The sequence below is a fragment of the Acomys russatus genome, chromosome 26, assembly GCF_903995435.1.
Source record: "Acomys russatus chromosome 26, mAcoRus1.1, whole genome shotgun sequence".
In the NCBI taxonomy this organism is placed as follows: domain Eukaryota; kingdom Metazoa; phylum Chordata; class Mammalia; order Rodentia; family Muridae; genus Acomys; species Acomys russatus.
In genome coordinates, this window is record NC_067162.1 from 29,269,662 (window position 1) to 29,294,928 (window position 25,267).

General features: G+C 47.7%; 1 protein-coding gene across 1 annotated transcript in view; it reads right to left on the reverse strand.

Moving 5' to 3' along the window:
- The window catches only part of Cmtm4 (CKLF like MARVEL transmembrane domain containing 4), a 39,392-nt gene extending 21,012 nt beyond the window's left edge, over positions 1-18,380 (reverse strand). Inside the window, exon 1 of the mRNA XM_051169177.1 lies at positions 18,122-18,380. Coding sequence (XP_051025134.1) covers positions 18,122-18,307 — 186 coding nt within the window. The 5' untranslated portion in view covers positions 18,308-18,380. The remainder of the gene's footprint in view (positions 1-18,121) is intronic.
- Between the last annotated feature and the right edge of the window lie 6,887 nt (positions 18,381-25,267).

Genomic DNA, 25,267 nt, shown 5'->3' on the forward strand with positions numbered 1-25,267 from the left:
ACATACATTCCTAAAAACCATTACAGAAAACCTGCAGAACTGGCCTGTCACCTGCGCTATTTATGGATTGCAGATTTGAAACAGCACCCAGCAACCACCCTGGCTCCAGAGGCCTCCTGGGAGCCAGTGAACTCTAGCCTACATAGGCTGAAGGTTCAAAGATTCATCAGCAAAAGTATGTGACAGGGGAGGGCAGAGCAGCCAAGCAAAAACAGGCCTGATGATCTGGGGACACGCATCACAGGGAACTTACAACAGAAGTAAAAGACTGTTTCTGGCAGGAGACTAAGTGAGGGGTCACCAATCTTTTCTAGAAAGCTTGATTTTCACACCCACCGTGGAAGCCCATTCATTAATATACAGATAGTATGCTCCAACCTTATTAAGACAGATAATTTTCCATGATTTCAAGCACAAGCCACACCCATCCAAGAGTAATATTTAAAACATTTGCTTACTATATTAAAAAAAAAATCACAACACAGCAAAGTAAGCCAACAGACTGTCAGTTATACACAATAAAAACAAATTAGCGTCCAATTATCCCAACTTTGACATTTCAGCTCAGTTAATGAAACAGGTCCAACTCCAGTCAGCCTCCCCTCTGACTGCTGCCTGGAACAGGTTTTCAGAGCAGGATTCTGGAGGCAAGTGTGAGGGGAGGATGGGGAAGTCCACCTACAAGCCAGCAGTCAGGGATCTGCTGTCTCTCCAGTATCCGCCCCCCTGCCCCCCAGGTTAGACCCAGAGCAGGGAAGCAGGTGTAGACAGAGTCCAGGCGGTGGGCAGGGGGCTCATCACACTCATGGACAAGGGAAGTCATGAGGTTTTCCCCTCATTTCTTATATTTCAGACCCCAGGTTCTGAGCAGCAGAGGCAGTTGCGGTCCCCTACAACTCTCAGAAAGGTGCACCTCCTGCCCCTCAGAAGAACCAGTTCTCAGAAATGGTTTCTTTTTTAGCTTAGTTATTCTGTGTGTGTGCACATATACACATATGTACAGATATGTACAAGTCTCAGAGCACCTGTACAACCCAGGCTAGGCTATATGAGACCATGTCTCAAAAAAGAACAGGCTCTAGGCTTGGGGGCCCACATCTTTAGGTCCAGCACTAGGGAGGCAGAGGCAGGCAGAAATCCATGAGCTTGTGGCCAGCCTGGTCTTCACAGGGAGTTCCAGGCCAGCCAGGCTACACAGTGACCCAGTGTCAAATATAAATAAATAAATAAATACAAATAAAAACACCTGAGTAAGTAATTCACAATCCTCCTCCTCTTTAAAATATTCCTGATAGTTCAGTGCACATTTTTAACTCTCTGTGACATGGTTTCTGGGAATTTGAGGAAGCAAAAGCAAACTGCAAAGTTGTGATGTTCACAACAACACAGAGACCAGATGTTAGCATTTATACAAACCTGAGTCCCCGGAAAGCTGGCATGATTGTGTTAACATCAGACAAAAAACAAAAAACCTCCACACTGAAAGTTGCCATGAAGAAAAGGGGACTTTTTTTGTTTGTTTGTTTGTTTTTCAAGACAGGGTTTCTCTGTGTAGCCTTGGCCATCCTGGACTCACTTTGTAGACCAGGCTGGCCTCGAACTCACATCGATCCGCCTGCCTCTGCCTCCTGAGTGCTGGGATTAAAGGCGTGCGCCACCACGTCCGGTGAAAAGGGGACATTTTATTACAACAAAAGGCCAAGTTGCCAAGCCTGAGCAATCGCAGTGTGCACACTGCTAACAGCGGAACCTCGGAGCTCGTCACAGGGAAGACGCTGACAAGCACAGCTGCAAGAGTCAACATTCTCTCCTTCATAACTGGTTGCCACCAGTAAATACTCAATCAGCCAGAATGCAGAAGTGCTGAAGCGTAAAGGCCTCTCAGCACAGCCGAGCACTATTAAACCCTTAGAAGGAGGGACTGTATAAGTGCCATGAGACTGGATTTGCTTGAGTGTGACACCAAGAGTTCAGCAAGCACAAGGTACCATAGAGCATTAGTACTATATCAGCACACAAGGCTTCTATGCAAAGAAATCCACAGAATGACAGACAAAACCAGAGTGGGAGAAATTGGGGAATGGGCCACTTTTCAAGAGAGGGTTACTCTGGGTAGCCTTGGCTGTCCTGGAACTCACGCTGTAGACCAGGCTGGCTTTGAACACTCAGAGATCTGCTTGCTACTGCCTCCCCAAGTGCTAGGATTAAGAACATTTGCCACCACTGCCTGGCTCCAGAGAAGAAAGGACTTTTTTAAAATAGTATATAGATACATAAATGTATACATATACATATATAAATGAGTGAGGCAGGTACCCAGGAGGAAGGAGCTGGAAGGCAGAAAAAGTGAAGAAATGTGTGGGAAGGCAGCAGCAGCAAGGCCAATGGTGGAGGAGCAAGAGATAGATAGATAGATAGATAGATAGATAGATAGATAGATATGTCAATACACACAGCTGGGAGTTGTTCCTACATATATTCTGAATTTCAGTAGAAAGTTCTGCATGTGTACATGTTGCATGTGTGTTGTACCGGTGTGCTATGTGCGCGTATGCACATGCATGAGTGTACATGTGTGGTGAGTACACATGGAGGTCAAGGATCCATATTTGGTGTCTTTCCTCAATCATCCTTCACCTTTATTTTTTGGGAAAGGGGTTCTTATCAACTGCCCTAGATTAGATGGCCAGTGAGCTAGGAATCCACCTATCTCAGCCGCCATCCCCTAGCTCTGGAGTTAAGAGATTTGCTGTTGCATCCTGGCTGTTTCGTGAATGCTAAAGAGCTGAACTCAGATCTTCTTGTTTTCATAGCAGGCATATCACCCACTGAGCCATCTCCCCAGACATCCCCATGGAAAAGTTCTGAAGAGAAATACTGTAAATCCACTTTCAGACTGTGTCATATCCAAAAAGTCATGAAACCGTATCCACATCCCAGTAACCTGCACGCAGGACTAAGGCTAGGACAACATACATTCAATTATTTGAGGAGGCCATCCTTGACAGCTAAGAAAACTGGCAGTTTTGACTTTAAAAACATCGTTTCTACAATCCTGGTGTGTTTAAAGACACACATGTTTTAAGAGGTTGGTTTCCTTCTCTGCCTGTGGCTTACAGTTGAGTATAGTGTGTGATTCCTAATACAAATGTGCTCGACTCTGAGGCCTGACACAAAGGAGCCTTGTGAGGCCCGTGCAGCCCCAGACTTCCCCAGACGTGAGGCTGAAGCAGCAGGAGGACCTGGGGAGTCTAGAACCCAGAGGAGGAGCAATCAGGCAAGCAATGAAGACAGGCCGAGCGAGGCAGGTACCCAGGAAGGAGGACTGGAGAGCGGGAAAACTGAAGAGATGTGTAGGAAGACAGCAGCAGCAAGGCCAGTGATGGGGCGAGCATTACAGCTTCAGGAGACCCCCACATCCGCTCACCCCTTCCTGACCTGGCCATTTATTCCATCACCCCTCAAAAGAAATGACTCCAGACTGCTCTTCACACAAAGTGTCACGCTCCAGACCTTGACCCTGACAGGTTACACACAGTGGGGTAGACCCAACACCCAGGCTCGCCAGACAGCTTTAAATTTACCCCGCCAGAACTAGATAGAGCCAGTCTTACACTCCTTGGGACTTAATCACCAAGAGCAGGTTAGCAGGGGTCTGGCAGGCAGCCAGAGGCAAACATTTAAAATGCATCTACTATCACAATACATTGCAAGTACAGTTCAGGAAACAGAATGCTTAACTCTGCTTAGCATTTCCGTTATTCCTCTGGCCCTTCAGGGCTGTCTGAGTTGTGCTACTGTAAAATGGGGAACACACATAAGAGCAGGACACAATCTGAACACTGTCCCGCACTGACAGAAACTTCATGCTGCAAATGTGCTTTGCTCCATGGGCCCCTTAATACAGGATTCTGAGCAAGACTGTGCTCCTGCAAACAAACCAATGCGGCAAGGGTTCCCAGAATCCTCCCTGCAGATATTCCACTCTCTTTAACACAGAGCACTCTCCTCCCCCGCTGGGTTTTTTGGCTTGACAGCAACTACACAGGGACTGGCACCTTCCTAAGAACAGTACCTTCCCTCAGTCCTTGACACTCTCACAAGAAAGTGGTGGCCAGCCCTCAGCTATCTAAGACCATAAGTGGTGGCACGGGCCCTTAGTCATCCACCAGTCTTGCCCCTAAGTTCTCAGTCCAAGGCAGTCAATCTCAGAAGCCTCTACCACACAAGCCTGATGGATGGATGCCCTCCAGAAGCTGGCCAGGCTGGCAGAGAACGAGGTATCTGGCTGCCTCCGGCAGAAGTGGGGCTGGAACAAAGCTGAGCAGAGCTGAGACGGCTTTCAAATGCAGTGTCCGATATGCTGACGGGAGGTATGTCTGGGCCACTGTGGCTCAGAGGTCACATGCTGCCCTTGACGGGGCAGCCAGAGAGAAGAACAGAGTCCTAAAGAAAGAAGGAGCAGTGGCTCAAGTCCTGAAAGACTCGAGAGGCCCCGGTGAGTGTTTCCTCTGATGAAGCCTGCAACCAGCAAGTGCATGGGTGCCTGGGCAGCACAGGTCAACACAACACTGAGTGGAACCTCAAAGCAGCCTGGTGACGCACAAAGATGAACCCACAGTGGTGAATGCCCGGGCCCCAATTACTTGGGAGGCTCAAACAGGAGGACTGGTTGGGTCCAGGAGTTCAAAGCCAGCCTAGGAAACATACCAAAAGAGATGAGGGGTACAAGGCAGGAAAAGGAGGAAGGAACTCCTTATACACTCAAAGCAGAAATTTTATCATCTGTCTACACGCTCTTCTACCTACCGCGTATCATCGATTTTTCAACAGATGTTCTGATAACTTAAGGACTTCTTGAGAGGGTAGTAGGGATTGAACCCAGTGCTTTGTGCATACTAGGCAAGAGCGCTACCACTGAGCCATACCCCACCCCACAACTTAGGTTTTAAGAGTAACCGAGAGAACACCTTTCATCCAGCACTCAGGAGAAAGAGGCAGAGAGGTGGAAAGAGCTCTGTAAGTTTGAGGCCAGGCTGGTCTACAAGCTCCAGGATTACACAGAAAGACCCTGTCTCCAAAAGAAAAGGGGGGGACGGGGTGGGCACTGAAAGTTTTTCATTTCAGCAAACAGGAACACTTGTTAAAGTAAGTCATCAAGTCAGGAGATTGTTTGTCTGTATGCATTCAGGCTATTCTGCGGTCACTCGAATGCACTCATATCTGCACAGAGCAAAGAAAATGTTGCAATGTGCCAGATGCTTATTAACTCAGAACAAATCTGTTTTAAATAGTATATCTGGAAGATACCTACACTTTACCTCTTGGCTTAGTTAAGAACTTACTTTCCTATCTGGCTTAACACCATGCTCAAGCTATGTCTATAAAATAAATCTCCCTAATAGATAAGACAGGCAGAAGCTGCTGAGAGAAAAACAAAAAGAAACTAGCTGTTGGCACAGTGCTTGCAGGTCAATCCCCAGCCCTAAAGAGCCCACCCTCCCCTCAAAAAAGCAGCAGCCATCACTGCTCCCTACAGAACCTATAAGCAAAAAGATGGGGAAGGCGGGCATGGCAGAGCACACCTGTAATCGCAATACTCAGGAGTACTTAGAATTGGGGGCCAGCCTGAGCTATATGGAGAGACTGTCTCAGAAGAAATAAGCAAACAAAAGCACATCCCCTCTAGACAGCAGGCAGCCTTTCCTTCCAGCTTGTGGCTGGGCAATCAGAGCATGCAAACTGCCCTGCGCCTTTTTCATCCTCAGACAAACGTAGTGTACAACCTGCCCAGCTTAAACAATAGCTGAGCCAGTCTGGCTAGATTCTGTATTTGTCATGTCTGGACGCTCTACTAAGACATGTAAACAGCTAGATTTTCTTTTCTTTCTTTCCCTTTTAAAAATTCTTCAGCTATGCTGATCTGGTCATTTAAAAACAAAACAAGCACAAACAAACAAACCTGGCAAGCTACAAATAGAACACAGGTGTTTTGACAAAGCCCTGGTCCTGTGGACTCCCCTGGGACTTCCTGGCAGCCATTTGTTCTTTGTGGGCTCCTAGCTTGCCAGCTCTTGGGCCTCCCAAGTCCAGACCAACAGCTGAGGCTTTCCCATACTAGTGAACTGGTCAGGGTAACACAGGGGACATGTGTAGGACCAGCCTGGTTATGTTATCAAAAGCTACTGGCCAGCCCACACTTCAGGACCCTCACACAGCCATGGGCAACAATGTATTCATTTCCCTAGCTTCAATTCCTCAACCATATTCTATGAGAAATATAGACAGTTTTTAACTCATTAGTATGTTTTTGCTTTTCTAGCAAAGAAGTTAAAAAACAAAACAAAAAAAAACACTAAAAGGTAAAATTATACCTATAAATACCTAGGAGTTATACAGCCCAAACCCTGGGCCTCCCAGCTGCCTGTTCCAAGGCATTCAGTGGGGCAGTCTACGTGGGCTGGTTCAACACCAGCCCTTTAAACAGAACATCACAGTAAGACTGGACTTCCTATATATGGTGCTTCCTGAGCTACTGTGCTAAAAATACCAGAGACTCTTTGTAATTTATCAGTCTTCCCCACAATCATATAATAGATAATTAAGATAAGGAGGAGGCTGGGAGGTAGAGCACATGCCTTCCATACACAAGGGCCCTATCAAAATTCACCCAACTGCCCCACATCTGGCAAGAGGAAAAAAGTGTGGTTTTTCCAGAAGCCAGATTCTTTACCTGTAAACACACACAGGAAGGGCACACACAAGCTGCTCCTGTGACTCTGAGAATGTAACTGTAGAGTCATCCTGATGTTATCGCTGCTCTTGTGATCAGCAAGAATCAGGTACATCTTTTCTTCCTGGACTTGGGACTTTTCCAAACTTTTAACAATGCAGAAGATCAAACTCCATGTGCAGTCAGGGGTTCCCCAGAATAGACAATGAACAGAGAAAAAAATGGTTCCTCTGCCATATAGATGTGTATACCTTACCAGCGAATCATAGGTACACTTTATTATCCAAAGGTGTTCAGAAAGCCTAGGCCGGCAAGAAAGAGAGAAATATACAACTCAAGCTAGTGCTTTATCATAGGACACGGGTCATTGGTCAAGCAATGAAAACCCCAGGAGGGTAAGGCTGGGCGGGATAGCAGGCCTCACCCCAGCCCATTCACTTGCAGCCCCAACAGGCTGTGTGTTACTAAAGCTGCTGAAGAGGGACCAGGGCCTTCCAGCGGGGTGGATTACATGGAGAGAACCTGAAAGGCAAAGAGGCTGGTCCAGAACTGTGTCAGATGAGGCAGGGTCCATGGCGGTCACGATAACGGTTAATGTTACCAAGTATTGCCCGCAGCTAAGTGCCAGGCTCGGCACCTTCTGCTTAGCCTTCGGTGGCAGGTAACCTCTCATCTCACTCGGGCCACTTAGGCCCAGTAAGGCCAGCCTAAGTCTCTAAGGGCATCGACCTACATACAGCAGTGGGCATCTAAAGTGTGAATTAGAGTGACCAAGATAAACCATGAAGGATGCTTACCCAGCAGACAAGCTACGTAGGGACAATGCTTCAGGCTGCAGGAAAGGAACAAGGGACAGATGGAAACCGAAGGGTCTAGTAAATATGGGTAAAAACACAGCCCTCCTATCCCCCTTCAGAGTAGCCATCATCTCAGGGTAAACAGAACAATTCTGAAATGGGGCGAAAGGTCATTAAGTAGTTTCAATGGAAAACTAGATCTTGTCAGCATTGAGTTTCTAAATTATGACTCAATGGAACTTGCACACTTCGTCATGTCTCTGAGCTGCTTTATAACTGGCTAAGTTGTACATAACTAATTTGCTTAACTGAAAATGTTTTCTGTCTGGGAGACAAAAAGCCACAGAACTGTCTACATCTATTGCAACTCACTTACGGAAGAAGTGGGAAGCAATGATCTTTGAATTTTAACTTGAACAATTTATAACATCTTACTGGTTTCCTCACTAATAGAACTGCTTATATTTTGTAATCACTGTCTTTTTTTTTAAAAAAATTCTTTAAAACTAACATCTCAGTTCAGAAAGTGCATGGACAGTGTGTAATAGCAGGGTTCAGGCTGAGAAGAGACTTCAGGGGCCCCTGATCTTTAGCCCCAAGGACAGGGAGGCTAATGGAGTGAGTTTTCCCTTGCCCTCGTTCCCAGGACTCTCAGTGGAGCTCAAGAAGGCACAGTTACTGGACTGGAGCTGGACCTCGGTCGTAGAGCACTGGCCTGGCACGCAGAGCGCCCTGGGTTTGACCCCCTAATGCCCACAAGAGTAGCTGTACTATAATTCTTTTAAGTCATATTGTTTATTACTCTGTGTGTTGGGGGGGGGGGGCGGGTAAAGTATGCTTGTATGTGCCACAGCCCTCATCCTGGAGGTCATAGGACAGCTATCAGAATTTGAGTCTTTCCTTCGCAATGGGACCAGAGAATCGAACTCAGACTATGAAGCTTGTGTGACAAGCTCTTACTGGCTGGGCTGCCTCTGCCACCATGCACAGGTCTGAATCTCACACACACAGCTGGGCACGCACAGCTGAAGGGTTTCCTCCAGAAGAGCCCTTGGCCCAAGGCTGGCTTGCACTCTCTCTCCCACTGGCACTGAAATCTTTGAGCCCTATGCTGTTTTTCATAGCTACACTGGAATCAATGGGAAACCACAAAAATGAAGGCTTCCATTGCACCCCATCATCACACTGCAGTGGCAGTAAAGAAATGCCCCAGACTGGCCACAGTTTGATGAACCTCTGACAACCTTAGGTGTCTGTTAACTCAATTAATTCTCTAACTTAGCCAGTCCTTTCACATCTGTGAAGGGCATGTGTATGCATCTATGCATATGTGTATGTTGCTGAGGATGGAACCCAGGACCCTGCTCACGTTAGGCAAGCACTGTACTGCTGAGCCACACCTCCAACCTCTAGAGACCAATTCTGACTACACCATTGCCTCTGGCACTCCCCAGGCCCCTGGAGCCACCATGACTCTCAGCCTAACTCTCAGCGGCAGGCATCCATTCAGGCCCATGGGCACCAAAGGACCCCAGCTCAGCAGATAGGAGCGGCTCCCTCTAAACACAGGTATCAGAAAGCAGACAGCTCCAGTAATAACTACACGATCCCTGGTTTTCATTTTACACATCTCTAAGCAAACAGCTTGGCACAGCTTCCTCTGGTTTCCCCCACTTTTACAAAAATCTGTCCTCTAAGCAAAAGCTTCAGTTTCCCAGGAGCAGCAGACACTCTCCACAAAAAAAAGTTTAAGAAAGAAAAAGTCATTACAATGCCATTTACTTCCATGCTTTCTCCCTAACATTTATTTTCCACTTAAAACAGTCTGGCAGTTATAAAGATACATTAATTTCCCCTTATAAATTCCTTGTTTTTAAATACCTTGACCGTATAAACCATGCTGAGTAATAATCCATGTTTTTCTCTCTCATCACACAAATATGTACATCCATCTGTTTATCCAGTGCCTCATGATGTGCCCGACGCCGGGCACACAACAGAAAACTTAACTTTTTTTCTTTTTTGGGTTTTTTTGTTGTTGTTGCAGTGGTGGTGGGGTTTTGTTTGTTTGTTTGTTTTGCTTTGTTTTGTTTTATTTTTCAAGACAGGGTTTCTCTGTAGCCTTAGCTGCCCTCGAACTTACTTTGTACACCAGGCTGTCCTCGAACTCATAGAGATCCATCTGCCTCTGCCTCCTTGAGTGCTGGGATTAAAGGCATGCGCCACCACGCCCAGCTACAAGCAAAACATGGGGCTGACAAAGACTTAAGCAAGGTGAAGGGGACATAGAGTGGGGCTGTCCTGGAGGGGCCGGGAGGGAGGAGGAAGGGGACACAGAGTGGGGCTGTTCTGGAGGGGCCGGGAGGGAGGAGGAAGGCTCCCACGCAGTAACCTGAAGAACAGAGCCAAGAGGGCAATTTTCACAAAGGAATAATGACAGAGTAATAAACCCAAGTGCCAAGCCTGAGGTAGGAGAATGCTCATCAGCATGCTGGGGAAGGACAGAACTGCAGCTCAACCGTTCCCCAGCACCTCCAAGTCAACAACGCTGAAAAGGTAACCAAGGCTCCCGATCAACACAAAATAAGCAATATTAGAAAAACTCCAGTCCAAAAACAAACAAACAAAAAAACTGTATTATGCTTTGGTTTATACCACACTAGACTTGAAAATATAACTAGTGCTCAGACTCTCACTCTGACTTCAACCCCTCATGCTACCATTCTGGTAGGAAGCAGAGGGGTAAGCAGGCTTGTGTGGGAGAGAGGGCTTGCCAGAGGGGGCTGGTGGCAGCCTCTCTTTGTAACAGCCTCTTCTCACAGAAACTAAGCTAGTCCCTGAGAGAGGTCTCACTGGAAGGAAGCAGTCATCCATTCACGGTTGCTTTCATTCGGGATCCAAACATTTCCCATCAGATTCCACCTCCCCACACCCTGGTACTGAGAAATAAAAGCCACATCACGTAAGCTTGGGGACATACTCCCACCACACAGCAGCAGTCATTTGAGCAGGAGAGAGAAGAGCTGGGACGCAGAAGGCGCACACAAATCCCACCATTGTTTCTCCTTCAGGGACTCAGAATCGTTGACACATCTGATTTCTAGTTAGAAGCACAGTTCCTCCAGGACTGTCAGGAAAGGATTGACTAGGCCTGATAACCCAGGAGAAGCCATAAGGAAATACAGAGCTCACAGCTGCTGCTCTTCTGGTGTGTGTGGATAAGCACAGCGGTGACCAGGTACACACAGAGACTCGCATATGTGATGGGACCTGTTAAACAAGTCTGCTTTTGTAATGTTTAGAAATATGAGAGGATTGCCCTTCAATGTAGTAAATGCATCCCTAGAAATTTAATGACAACAAAGCCAGTGACAACTCAAAAGAAGCACCCAGGCTACTCCTGAGGACATTTACTGATGTCACACCAACAACAAGCAGGACAACGACAAAAACCCTAGGACCCAGTGCTTCGGCCTTTCACCAGAGGTGCTTAGCAACCTTTCAAAATCAGAAATCCCAGGACGGGGGACGGTGCTTCAGTGGGTACAATGCTGGTCACATGAGCACTAGAACCACAGTTTGAGTCCTTAACATGCAAATGCCAGCCAGAGCAGTAGTTCAGGGTAGAATGTTTGCCTACCATGTAAATGCCAGATGGGCAGGGCAATCCACCTGTGACCCCTGCAGCAAGAAGGGAAAGAGATGATCCCAGCGCAAACTAATCTCCTAACTAGCCACACTGGTGAGCTCTACATACGTGTACACACATGTGTGCACACACGCATACACACACACACACAATTTCTAAGATTCTGTCCATTTAAGTCTGTCATACTAAGATGATTTTTTTTATTTCCTTTAAAGTTACAGAGTTTGTTGGGCATGGTGGTGAATGCCTTCAATCCCAGCACAAAACAAAACAAATCACTTAAGATACAAAGTTACAGAGTTTTTATTATTACTATTAAGATTTACCTTTTAAAGAATAAGATTCCTTTCAAATAGAAGTATTCCATTAGCTTGAGTAGTACCAACTACAAATATAGGAAAATGTATTTTGTTCTTGTAGCCCTGGCCAGCCTGGAACTTATTATGTAGACCAGGCTGGTCTCAAGCTCAGAGATCTGCCTACTTCTGCCTCCTCGGTGCTAGGATTAAAGCTGATACGTTAGCTTTAAAATTAATCTGCACTAAGGTAGAGCAGGTGCCAGTTAATTTTAAAGTATCCGTGTGGAGTTATATGCCAACAGTCACACGTATATGTGCAGATGTGTGTGCATTTTTGTGTGGAGGCCAGAGGTCAACTTGGGGTGTCATTCCTCCCATATTGTCCACATATTTTCTGAGTCAGTCTCTCACTGGCCTGAAACTTGCAGATTATGGCTGGCTAGTCAGGGAGCCTCAAGGATGAGCCACCTCCTAAGTGCTGGGATTACCAGTATACACCACCACACCCGAGGTTTTTGTTTCATTTTGTTTTTTTAAATGGCTTCTGGGGAGCCTCTTAAAATCTCAAGTTCCCATGCTTGCACACAAGCACTTTGCTGACTAAACAATCTTTATATACACACACACACACAGAGAGAGAGGGATATACATATATAGAGATGTATATGGTTTTTAAGAGGAAAATACTGGCACATAGTATAAAATTCAAAACACAAAGGGAAATACATAGTGAAAAATGTCTCCCTGCCATTCAAGGCCTCAGCCACCCATTTCTCTAACCCAGAGAAAGAGCGATACAGCTGTGTTAGTCTAATCACACTACTATAGCAAAGCACCCTCAACTGGCTAAGATATAAACAATAAAAATGTGCTGCTTACTGCTCTGGAAGTAGCAAAGTCTAAGACCAGGGTACTAGCAGACTTTGTTTCTGGTGAGGCAGCTTCTGAGCACCCACATACAACAGAGAGGGCAACGCTTACCCATTCTTACAACGGTACTGACAACATTCCTGAGTACTAGGCTCTCAGGACTTGCCGAACCTTAATCTTTTAAGAGAGAGAGAGAGAGAGAGAGAGAGAGAGAGAGAGAGAGAGAGAGAGAGAGATTAGCCCAGGCTATCCTCAACTTCCTTATCCTCTTGCCTCAGCCTGCCCAGGGCTGAGACTGAGTCGGACCCTCACCCTGCTAAGGCTCTGGTCTGCTTCTTGGCCATCTCTTTAGTACTGGATTCCAGTATATGAACTGGGGGGGTGGGGGAGCAGCACTCAGACCAGGGCTTGCGCCAACAGACTTCATGAACAGGAGTGACAATGAGCCCAGGGCTCTACAGATCTGCAGTGGCCTGATAAGAGACCTGATAAGAAACTCAAAGTCCATTCCCTAAGGAAACCTCCCACCCCACCCAACACGCAAACTCCTCTCTCCCATCATCACCTGTGGAGCCACTTTCAATTTCCGCATAAATTTTAGATTCACCTTTTCTCTACACAAAAATCTCTCCCGGCTGGGTGGTGGTGGCGCACACCTTTAATCCCAGCACTCCGGGAGGCAGAAGAAAGGTGGACATCTGAGTTCAAGGCCAGCCTGGTCTACAGAGTGAGTTCCAGGACAGCGAAGGCTACAAAGAGAAACCCTGTCTCTGAAAGCATGCCCCCCCCCCAAAAAAACCCCAAAACAAAAATCCTTGCCGCGGGTTTGGAGAGTGTTAAGACTAGAGCTTTCAGCCATTATGCGGTGCCTATCCATCTATTCCAGTCACCGATAATTTCTTTCTCCTGTGATTTAGGTTTCAGAGTGGACAGCTGGGGCACATGTTTCGGCGGGTTTCCATTTAAGCATGTCACTCTTTTCAGAGCTAGCAACTGTTCTGTTGTTGTTCTTTTCTTTTTCGGCGAGACAGTTTTACTCTCCAGTGCAGGCTAGCGTCCAACCCATGGTAACCGGCCCACTTCAGCCTCCAAATACTGGGCTAACTCCCGGGTGTGGGCCACCTACCCAGGCTTTTTTAAATTTGAATTTCTAATAATTTATGACTAGAATACAGAAATCTGGTTGGTTTTTACATGTTGCTCTTACATATGATGGCCCTGCTAATTCACTGATTAATTGGAGCATATCACCAGATAACCATCTACAGACTTGTTCATGCCACCTGTGCATAGGTTCCGGCCTATAACCATCCACCCCCACACACCCATCCATCTATACCCACTCACCTATACATCCACCCACTCACACAACATCCATCTATTCCACTCACCTATATCAGCCACCCCACACAAAGTCCAGCCATCTATACCCACTCACCTAGAACATCACCCCCGCACACCCATCCATCTTACCCACCACCTATACATCCACCCCCCGCACACACATCCATCTATACCCCACTACCTATACATCCACCCCACCACCCCCGAACACCCAGTCCATCTATACACACTCAACCTATAATCCACCCCCACAACACCCCACCATCTATACCCACTCACCTATATCCATCCACCCCCACAAAAAAAAAACACCATTCCATCGATACCCCTCACCTATACATCCACCCCCGCCTCCCTCCATCTATACCCCAATCACCTATACATCCCACCCCACACACCCACCATCTATACCCACTCACTATACATCCACCCCCACAACACCCATCCATCTAGAACTATACATCCACCCCCGCACACCCATCCATCTATACCCACTCACCTATACATCCACCCCCCACACCCATCCATCTATACCCACTCACCTATACATCCACCCCCGCACACCCATCCATCTATACCCACTCACCTATACATCCACCCCCACACACCCATCCATCTATACCCACTCACCTATACATCCACCCCACACACCCATCCATCTATACCCACTCACCTATACATCCACCCCACACCCATCCATCTATACCCACTACCTATATACATCCACCCCCACACACCCATCCATCTATACCCACTCACCTATACATCCACCCCCGCACACCCATCCATCTATACCCACTCACCTATACATCCACCCAGCCACCCATCCATCTATACCCACTCACCTATACATCCACCCCCACACACCCATCCATCTATACCCACTCACCTATACATCCACCCCCACACACCCATCCATCTATACCCACTCACCTATACATCCACCCAGCCACCCATCCATCTATACCCACTCACCTATACATCCACCCAGCCATCCATCCATCTATACCCACTCACCTATACATCCACCCAGCCACCCACTCACTCATGTCTGCACCAGTTTAGAGGCTTTGGTATGTGTTCAATATGAACGAACCTGGCCTGGCCCCCATCTGAGGGGAAAGCCATTTGTTCCTTTCCATTAAGTAGAAGTTAGCCACCGAGTTTTCATAGTGAGTTCCTTCCAGAATGAAGTTTTTTCATTCAAGTTTGCTGACAGCATTTATTAGAAAAGGTGACTCTGGGAGCTGGTGACACAGATGGATCAGTGAGTAAAGGCGCTCGCCACCTGGTGATGCAAGCCTGCTGCTCTTCATCCCACCCCTGGAGCCCACAGAAAGGTAGAGGAGAGAACCAACGCCACAGAGTCATCCTCTGACCTCCACAGGAATGTTCACTGAGCACTGGAGCTTGCCAATTAAAACTGACTAGCAAGCTCCAGTTTGCCTGTCCCTGCCTCCCCGGTGCTGGGTTTGCAAAGCACAGGCTACCATACTCATCTTTTTACATGAATGCTAAGGACTGAACACATGTCTGTAACCTGGGGACAGACTCTGGTGTCCTCTCTTTTGAAGAGCTGGTCTAAAGAGAGGACACCAGGGTCTGTCCATTAGACCTCCATTCGCCCAGGCCTTCTATCATAACTGTGGGATCTGAGCTGGATAGGCTCCTCACGTTAACTACAACTGGTGTTTATCAGAGTTGAAGCTGTGTAAATGTGGCTTTTTTATGCTACATATAGTTTCTTTATGTTCCTGTTGGGCTTTAGTGAAAATCCAGGTTGGGTTTTTGTCTGTTTTACCACCACATCCCACACGTTTCAAGAGTACAATAAAACAATCGCTGACTGTGGTGTCTAGCTGGAGGTTACAAAGTGACAAGGCAAGTAAAAGATGTTACAATACCCAACCTTGAAATGCAAATACTCATAGTTGCCTCTGAATCACCTAAGAAAGCATGGTAGGTTACTTTTAACTCCTTAATTCTTACATTCCCTAAAGTGCTCTCTGTTGATCATTTTCCTTCTTGGAGGAAAGGAGTGGGACGGGGCTTAGAGATTTCAAGATCAGAGACCTGGAGTAAAGTTTACTCCCTCTCTCTTTTAAGGGAGGAAGTCTTCTGGCTATGACAAAGACAAATGTTAGCAGCTGTCTATGGGCTTTCTGCGCTTTTTTTTTTTTTTAATATTTAAAGAATTTGTATTTATGTATGCCTGAATACGGCACTGCGGTAGCACCGAAGCCAGAAGATCCCTTAGATCCCTTAGAGCTACAGTTATAAGCCACTGTGAACCACCATACCTGGGTGCTAGGAACTAAGCCCAGGTCCTCTGAAAGAATGGCAATCGCTCTTAATTAGGGGACTCCTGTTAAAATCTAATTAAACTCCAAGGTCTGATTGTGCAGAGGCCTAGGGTGGTAGCACTGCTGGCCCAGTGTGGGAAAAGCAAGGATCTACAGTTAGTACACTGGGCCTCACATCGCAATGTCCACAAGTACTAAGCCTTTCAGAAGCCAAATTTTACTGAAATGAAAGAATTTGTACTTTCTCTTCTCTCTGGCTGGAGTCTGAACTGTGCGGCATCCTACAAGCACCCTCGTAAGGGCTTCTTATTTTCCAGTTTAAAATCTAATTTCTTGGAATTTGTTTGTTTTCTTGAGGCAAGATGGATCACCCTAAAAGCTCTAACATTTAGCACGGCTGAGAAGCCAAAGGCCCAGGACCATCAAACAGCCCACGTCATCCAAGGGGCTTTCCTTCACTCGCCAGCGCAAACTTTAAAAGCGGGACCCTGAAAGTCCTCTCACATGAAAAGTAAGGCCAACTGCTCATGGAACCAGCAAAGTCCCAGCAGAGAGCTGATAATCAGCACTCTACAAACCACTCCATCTCCCTTTTGAGGGGCAAGAGTTCACCAGAGGGAAGCTCTATTTACTTCCCAAGGCCGACGGAGTAAACTAAGCAAGGTCCCTTGACTAGGCCTTGTAGTCCACCTGGCTCCAAGTGCAGCCCTACCCTTCTCTTACTTCTGATTACCTGCCCTACTCAAACATTAGCTAGCTAACTGCCTCTTGTGAAAGAGGGTTCCATTCCTTCCTCACACACTCACATTCTCTTGCTAACAGCAACACCTGACATGGAAACAATACAACCTTGAGAACATTCCAGATTACTGGGTTAAGAGTGGTTTAAAATGTAAAGATAACTTGCTCCACTTATTTCTCAATACAGCCCTTCAGAACTAGGCAGCAGAAAACCAAGCCTTCCAACACACAGCAGAGAAAACCCTCCGCCAGTCTGCAAGCTACAAACACGGGGACCTTTATTTAAAGGGTGTCTGTCCACACAGGGTATTTCTCCCAAGAAAGGTTAACGCATGCACTCAGCTAATAAGCACAACAGGACCAAGGTTCCCTGAATGAAAACGCGAGAATGTTGCAGTTCTGTGCAAATGGCTTCTCTGTCTGGCTGAGAAGTCTCAAGTTTTGAGGCCTCAGTGAAGGCTACCTGTGACAGGGAGTGGGAGGGATAGAAAGGTTTTTCCAAACTGGACCATGCTCTGTCCACAACAGAGTTAAACCACTGCCCAGACAGACCTGCTACAAAACCACAAAACAGAAAACAACCAACCCACAAGCCCCTGAACCAAACACTCTGGGGGCCAAAAAAAAAAAAAAAAAAAAAAATTGAGGACCCCCAAGAAATGTGCTCTAGAGTGCCTCAGTCCAGCAGAAAGTTCTCCGTATCCGTCACCTCCCAAACTGGCTGCCCTCCCAGACTGACTTAACTCTGGGTACCAATTGGACAGTCCCAACATGCCACCAGTGCTGAGTCGAGCACTACGGGATGCTAAGGAGGAAGCAAACGTCCGCAGTAAAGACTGGAGGCTTTGTGGGTAGGTCTGAACTCCCCCACTGCATCTGGGCCTCCATTCAACAAATATTTATTGAGCGTCCACCATCTGCTGGGCACCCTGCTAGGCGCCAGGGAGGAAACCATGCCACAGCCCCCGGCCTCTGTTAGAAGAAAACCGTCTGGGGGTTACGTGAACCGGAAAACCTGCCACAAGTTGCCAAGCATAGTAGTAGCCAGGGGGATTGGCACGGCCCTCGCAACCGGCTCCTCGCACCAACCCCGACGATGAAGCAGGGAGGGCACAGGTAGGCCCCGGAGCAGGTGTGCAAGAACGAGGCACCTCTGAGGCTTCGGAGCTGCACAGGGCAGACTCCGGCCGAGGGCGCGGTCCCCAAAGGAGCAGGGACCGCAGCCAGAGGACCTCGGAGTACGGGGTGCGCGGGGCGAGGGCCACGCAACCCGGACCTGGCTCTGGCCCGCCTGGCCTGCCCCCGGTGGCCGGGTGCGGGGAAGGAAGGCGCGGGCTAGGCCGCCGACCCGCCCGCCGGTACCTGGAGCCCCGCCTGGCACCTACCACTTGGGCGACCTTGAGGCGGCCGAGCGCGCCGCGCAGGTAGTCCGGGTCGCAGCGCAGGCCGGCCAGCCCGCGGCGCTGGCTCACCGGCTCGGTGGTGGGCTGGTACGGGCTGCTGGCGCCCGAGATCATGGAGGTGCTCGAGGCCTCGCCCTCGAAGCCGTCCAGCTCCTCGCCGCCCCGCATGCTGTCGCCTCGCGGGGCCGGTTGCCCCGGCGCCTGGAGCGGGCGAGCTCAGCGCGGCCGCCGCATCGCCGTCTCCTGACTGCCCCGCCGCCGCCTCCTCTGCGCCCGCCGTCCGCTGCGGCCGCAGCTCGGTCCGCTGGGGGCTCGGCTCCCGCCGCCTCGGCAGCGGAAAGGGAGGGAGGCGGGAGCGGGCGCCGAGGGAAGGAGGCGGGAGCCGCGCGCCGGCCCGGAGGGGGCGGAGACTGCGGCCGGCGCGGGGAGGGGCGGGGCGCTGAGGGCTGGGGGCGGGGGTCGTCGGGGAGAGGAGGGACGTTGCAGGCTGGGGCGGGGCCGGCGAAGAGCCTTGGCCACACCCCCACCACGCCCTCACCTGCTGAGCATCTGGCCTGAACTCTGGTGGTCGCTGGCTGCCTTGGCAAGGAAAGGCCCGGTGGAGCAAAAGAGGGGAAAGAGTGAAGAGGATGGAGGTTGACCAAGGAGTCACAGCTGCTTTCTCCGCCCGCAGCTTCAGAGTCTGCTTTAGAGAAAGTGGGATCATCGATAGGTATTCTGGGGGACTTCTCTATGAAAACTATGCTTTGGGCTGGAGAGATGGTTGGTTATGAGCGGTCCTGTGACTCACGGAGTATCTGACACCCTCTTCTGGCCTTGGCAAGCACCTGCATTCACGTGCACATACCGTCCCAAACACACAGAGAGACACACAGACACATAAATATAGAAAATAAGTCTTAAAAAGAAGCTATTCTGGATGGTAAGACGGTTCAATGGGTAAAGGCACTTGCCACCAAACTTAATAACCTGAGTTTCATTCCAGGACTCATATGGTGCAAGCAAAGAACCAAGTGCCTCAAGTTTGGTCTCTGACCTCCACATGAGCGCGCGCGCGCGCGCGCGCACACACACACACACACACACACACACACACACACACACACACACACTAGATAAATGTAATAAAGATCAACTATGTCTCTGCCCAGTACCAGGAACAGTGCCTGGTCCAAGCTGGACTTGACTGCACCTGTGTGACACCTAACAGAGTGCAATTGTGTGTCTTCCCACACTGGGCACTCTAAGACAAGCCAAATTCTGTGCCAGGGATACAGCCTGCAGGGGTGACAGGTCAGGGCTAATGGAGCCTGCAGAATCCACATCCCAGTGTCAATTTGGGACCCTAGTGTAGGAGGGTTATGAGCGCACAGTAGGTCCATGGCAACTAATATTAGTTTCCTATCTTGGCAGAGAAAAGTTTCACTACCTCTAAGCATCAAACTAGGTGAAACACAAATTTTGCCCCAGAGGCATTAATTATAGGCCAATTTGTCATTCAAGTGTGGAGACTAATTTTAAGCTTTAGTAAAACACTGACTTTCTAAGAATTGTCACTTTGACATTGAACCTTTCAGCACTCTGAATGCAGATCTTTCTCTGCAGTGGGCCCTGGATGAGGTGTTAAAATCGTTACTATTTTACACAGAGACAAAGTGCCAGCGTGGAAGTGGCTTATACAAGAGCAAACAAATGTTCAGCGATTAAAACACAGCTTCAAACCTGTGGCGAAGGACAACAGCTTCAATACTTAAATTATTTGACTTGCCAAATAGTGGGGAGGGGGGCAGAGGGAAGAAGAGGAGGGTACTTACTGTAAGCTAGGCAATATGCTAAGAATTGAGAACAGGGGTGTTGAGAAGGTTCAGTGGGTGAAGGTGGGCACCACCAACCCTGATCACTTTTGTTTAGTTCCTGTGACCCACAAGGTGAATGAAGAGAGCCTTTTTTTCTTTTTTCTTTTCTTTTCTTTTCTTTTCTTTTTTTTTTTTTTTTTTTTGGTTCTTAGAGACAGGGTTTCTCTGTGTAGCCTTGGCTGTCCTGGACTCACTTTGTAGACCAGGCTAGCCTCAAACTCACAGCGATCTGCCTGCCTCTGCTCCCAAGTGCTAGGATTAAAGGCGTGCGCCACCACGTCCTGCTGAGAGCCAATTCTGGCAAGTTGTCCTCTAACCTCCAAAAGCATGCACCAGAGTCCTGTTGCCTCAAAAATAAATGTAATAGCTTTTAGGATTTGAAGACAAACGACGCTCTCTTAAAATTCTACTGAAATGGCAGCTATAGGAGTCTATGAAGCCACAGAGACAAAGACTGGGAAAGGGGACAATGACAACAAAATACTGGAAGCTGGAAAGCAAATGTGCAAGCAGTAACTGATGCAGCACACCTTAGAACAGAGCTCCACACTGCCAATGGGAACGGCTGAACCGCAGCTCGATTTCATATCAGAACAAACCATTCTGGCGTGCCAGAAAAGTCTAGAAGTGGGGGTGAGAGCAGGAAAACTACAAAGCTTTGAGAAAGAATAAAAGGATCCTTGGATTCTCCTCCCACACCCCAGGCCTCAAGACCAGTTGTAGTTTCTGAGTGTGTGTGTGTGTGTGTGTGTGTGTACACAAGTACATTATCCCCAGGTTTCCTGAAATTACAGCACAACAGATAAGATTCAGATGCTCCACGTGGTATATTCAAATTCATCCCCACTGCCAGCGGAATGGGCCCCTCCCTAGGGTCAGCATCTACCTCCATGATGCAGAACTGAGGCCTCAGGCTCAGAGTTCACTCCAGCTCTCCTGCTCCTGCAACATAACGGAGGGGCCGCTCACAGGGCCACCGTGAATCTGCTTATGTGCGGCACAGCCGCTCGACTCTTGTGCAGCATCTTGCAGGAAATAGTGGTGGTCTGTGCACACACCCCTGATGCGGAAGTCACTGCCGGCATATGGAGCACTTCTCAGCAAGCTCAACCACTTCTCAGCAAGCTCGACCACTTCACAGGGTTTTGGTGGGATCGTGGTCCTTAACGGCGGGTCCAGGTAAAAGAAGTTTGTTATGGAAGGTTTAGTTTATGGCATGCAAACATGTTTTTGCTTTAATCCCAGGCATGGGAAATGGGGGGGGGGGGGTTCCAGTTTGTCCACAGCTGATAACTGCCTCATGAGAGGGCATGTGATCTTTGTCAGCTGGGAACTACCTTGTGCGGGCGGTCTTTGCCTGTGGGAATAAACGCCAGCCCCAGAGAGAGAGAAAGAAGAGGGTTGCCAGTGCGTCCCCCTGCTGCTCCTGGTTGCTGTTGATGCAGTTTGAAAAGAAAAAATTGGAGATGTCCTGAAATGAGGAGTGGATCTGCCCCCAAGGAATGATGACCCAAAACAGCAGGAAGTAGCTAAAGAAAACTATGCTCCCCTCTCCCCACTAACCTTTCTTCTGTCCTGCCTAGTGTTGGGGTATTGGAAGGGATTAGGAAGGAGTAGGGAGAAAGAGATTTAAGTAACCCAAAATAAAAATAGTTGTTAAATAGTTGTTGAAAGTATACCTACAGAGGTTCAAGAGGGACTCTTTAAACAAAAAAATCATTCATTTAGGAGATGTGTGTGAGAGTGCAGGCACACAGTCCACAACACACAAGGGCAGGTCAACCCCAGGGCTTGGTCCTCACTTTCCACCTTGCTTGAGACACAATTTCTTTCATTGTTAGTTGATGTGAACTCCAGGCTACCTGGCTCAACCGCTTCTGGAAATTCTCCTGTCTGCACCTCATATTTCCAGTAGAAGACATTAGGGGTCTGCTGGGGTGACAGACACCTGTGCTACTGGTGTGTCTGGCTTGTGTATGGATTCTGAGGGGCCTAACTCAAACTTAGGTCATCAGACCAGCATAGCAAGCTACGGTGCTTCTCTGGCATTGGCACAGTAAAGGACGAGGAAGGCAGGGTACCTTACTGAAAATTGGCATAAATTAAGTGAAAGTTTGCTTATTAAATATAGAGAGTCCCGGGCTTCTTTCCCAAAAGATCATAAAAGCCACAACCTCAACTTTTGTTGTTGTTTTGGTTTGGTTTTTGGATGAAAGGGTTTCTCTGTGTAGCCCTGGCTGTCCTGGATTTGCTTTGTAGACCAGGCTGGCCTCGAACTCACAGCGATCCGCCTGCCTCTGCCTCCCCGAGCTCCAGGATTATAGGCGTGCATCACCGTGCCCAACTAAGACCTCAACTCTTACTCTTATCTAGACAGCTTAGGTAGCCAGGAAGAAAGACCTACAGAGACCGACAATAAAGGTTCCCCCAGATACAGCTGGCCAGTTTTCTCTAGTACCAAGTCAATGCTGAGAAACATTACCTAAGCCACAGACCTTCCAATGAGCTCTAGAGGGCCAGTCAGCCTTGAAATCTGATAGCTAAAGGCCACCGAGCATTTAAGCAGCATTGATTATGTAGCAGAAGCAGAAACAAGGAAAATCACCTGGGAAGACATAAGTAGAAAGACATGTAAAGCATGTCGTTACATGCTTACATGTGTGTTTGAACTAAGCAATGAATTCATGTCTGCAAAAAAATTAAGTTACTAAGATGTATATGTGCCATTTAATAAATGTATTTGTGCATATGAAAATATATATGCATCATAAATTATTGCAGAGAAAATTTGCAATCATGAAAGATTTAGACACTGGAGCGGTGGTGGATGCCTATACTTTCTCACTCAGGCTGCATAGACAGGAGTATTGCCTGACTTTAAGCCTTAAACCAGTGGTCCTCAGCCTCTCTAATGCAGCGACCCTTTAATGCAGTTCCTCATGCGGTGGTGACCCCAACCATAACATAAAATTGTCACTATTTTATAACTGCAATTTTGCTACTGCTATGAATCGTAATGCAACTATCAGATATGTAGGATATCTGATACCCAAATCCCCACAGGGGCGGGGGGCACAACCCACACGTTGAGAATCATTAGTTTAAAGTCAGCCTTGTCTTCATAACCAGTTCTAGGGCAGTCAGGTGTACTGACCAAGGCTTATCACACACACACACACACAAAAAAAGCATTTGAGTGTAGTAGCGGCTTATACCTGTTATCTGAGCACTCAGAAGGCCACTACTTTACAGCCAATCTGGGATACTTAGAGAGCTCTAATGTAACTGGAGCTACAGTGTGAGATCTTGTCTCAAAAAAACAAAACAAAACAAAACAAAAAAATCAAAAGAAGTAGTGCCAAGAAGGGAATGCTGACAAATATTTATAGTCCCAAGCACTGAGGAGGTTAAGGCAGGAGAGCCTCAAGGTAAAAGAAAGGAAAACTACAAAAAAAGAATTTTAAGAGTAAAAAGCCTTATGGACAAAGTTTTGGGAAGATGCTCAATGCCATTATGTAGGAAGAAAATGCAAATAAAAACCATTTCACACAAGCAAAGATGACAAAATTTTAAAAAGCAGAGCTGGGCAAAGCGTGTGTGTGTGTGTGTGTGTGTGTGTGTGTGTGTGTGTGTGTGTGTGTGTGTGTATTATTTCCCCAAGCATTCAGAGGTTGAGGCTGGAGTACGGCCATGATGTCCCAGGACAGCCTCGGCTACATAATGAGTTCTACAGAACAAGACCCTGTTCACTACTAGTGTCAGCGGGGTTATAAAAAAAAAAAAAAAAAAAAAAAAAAAATGGGACCCCAGATACTGCTGGCAGAAATATAAAATGGTGCAGCCACTGTACCAAACAGATTAGCGATTCTCCAAACAATTACATAGACTTTCCCTATGGGAGCCAGGGACATGCCAGTAGGCCCAGCTGTTTGGGAAGCTGGGACATAAGATTTCTTGAGACCATGAATTCGAGACAAGCCTGAGGAAATAATGAGACCTTGTTTCAAAAACAAACAAAACGTGCAGCCAAGAGTAGGTATTGTTCCTGAAGAGGATTCAAAGTTCAGTTCTTAGCAATGGTATAGTAGGGAGGGGCTCACAAATGCTTATAACCCCAGTTCCGGGGGATCTGATGCCCTCTTCTGGACTCCATGGGACACTGCATTCATGTGCACAAACCCACATATATTCATAACATGCTCCACCCCAAAAAAAAACAGGCGCTGCAGAGACGGTTTCATAGTTAAGAACATTTATTGTTCTTCCAGAGGTCCTAAGTTTGGTTCCCAGCACCCACAGGGTGGCTCCCAAATATCTGTAACTCCAGTTTCAGGGAATCTGATGCCCTCTCTGATCTCTGCAGTCACCAGAAATGACATGGTGTGCCTACACACATGCAAGCAAAACACTCATACACATAAAAAAAAAAAAATTAAAATAAATCTAAAACCTAAAGAAATCCTAGTGTGGTGGTACATGCCTTTAATCCCAGCACTTAGGAGGCAGAGGCAGGTGAGTCTCTGTGAGCTTAAGGCCAGCCTGGTCTACATTGCAAATTCCAGGACAGTCAGGGCTATGCAGAGAGACATTGTCTTAAAAAACAATAACAAACACACAAGTCCCCAAAACAAAACAGGGTCAGTGTGATGGCTTATTAACCCATAAAAGCATGGACCACCAAGCCTGATGAACTGAGATTGAGTCCAGAGTCCTGTAGCCATATTTGTTTACACTACTTTATTTGGGTTCTTATATCTACCAACTTACTCTACCCCAATCCCTTCCCAACACCCCAACACCAGGTAAGAAAGTCAGGAGGTTAGTAGGGAGAGGGGTAGTTGAAATCTTTTTAGAGTACCTCCTGCTGATTAGGGCCATTAAGTTCCTTGGGAAAAGTCCAGTCATCATCTGGGCATCTCCAATTTCTTCTTATTGTCTCTTTTCTCACAACCACTTGACAAACCAGCAGCAGCAGCAGCAACAGCAGCAGCAGGAGGAGGAGGAGGAACAGTGCCCCGCCCTCCTTGGAACTCTGATTTTTTTACACCCTCTCTAGAGTCCCCCCAGAATTAAATCATCTTCAGCTGGCAGGATCCCACCCCTGCCAGAGCATGCACGAGGCAAATAGTCTGCTGCTGTGGACAATCTGAAGCAGCCCCATCTCCCACACCTGGGATTAAAACAGAAACATAACTGGGTGGTCGTGGCGCACACCTTTAATCCCAGCACTCAGGAGGCAGAGGCAGGTGGATCTTCATGAGTTTGAGGCCAG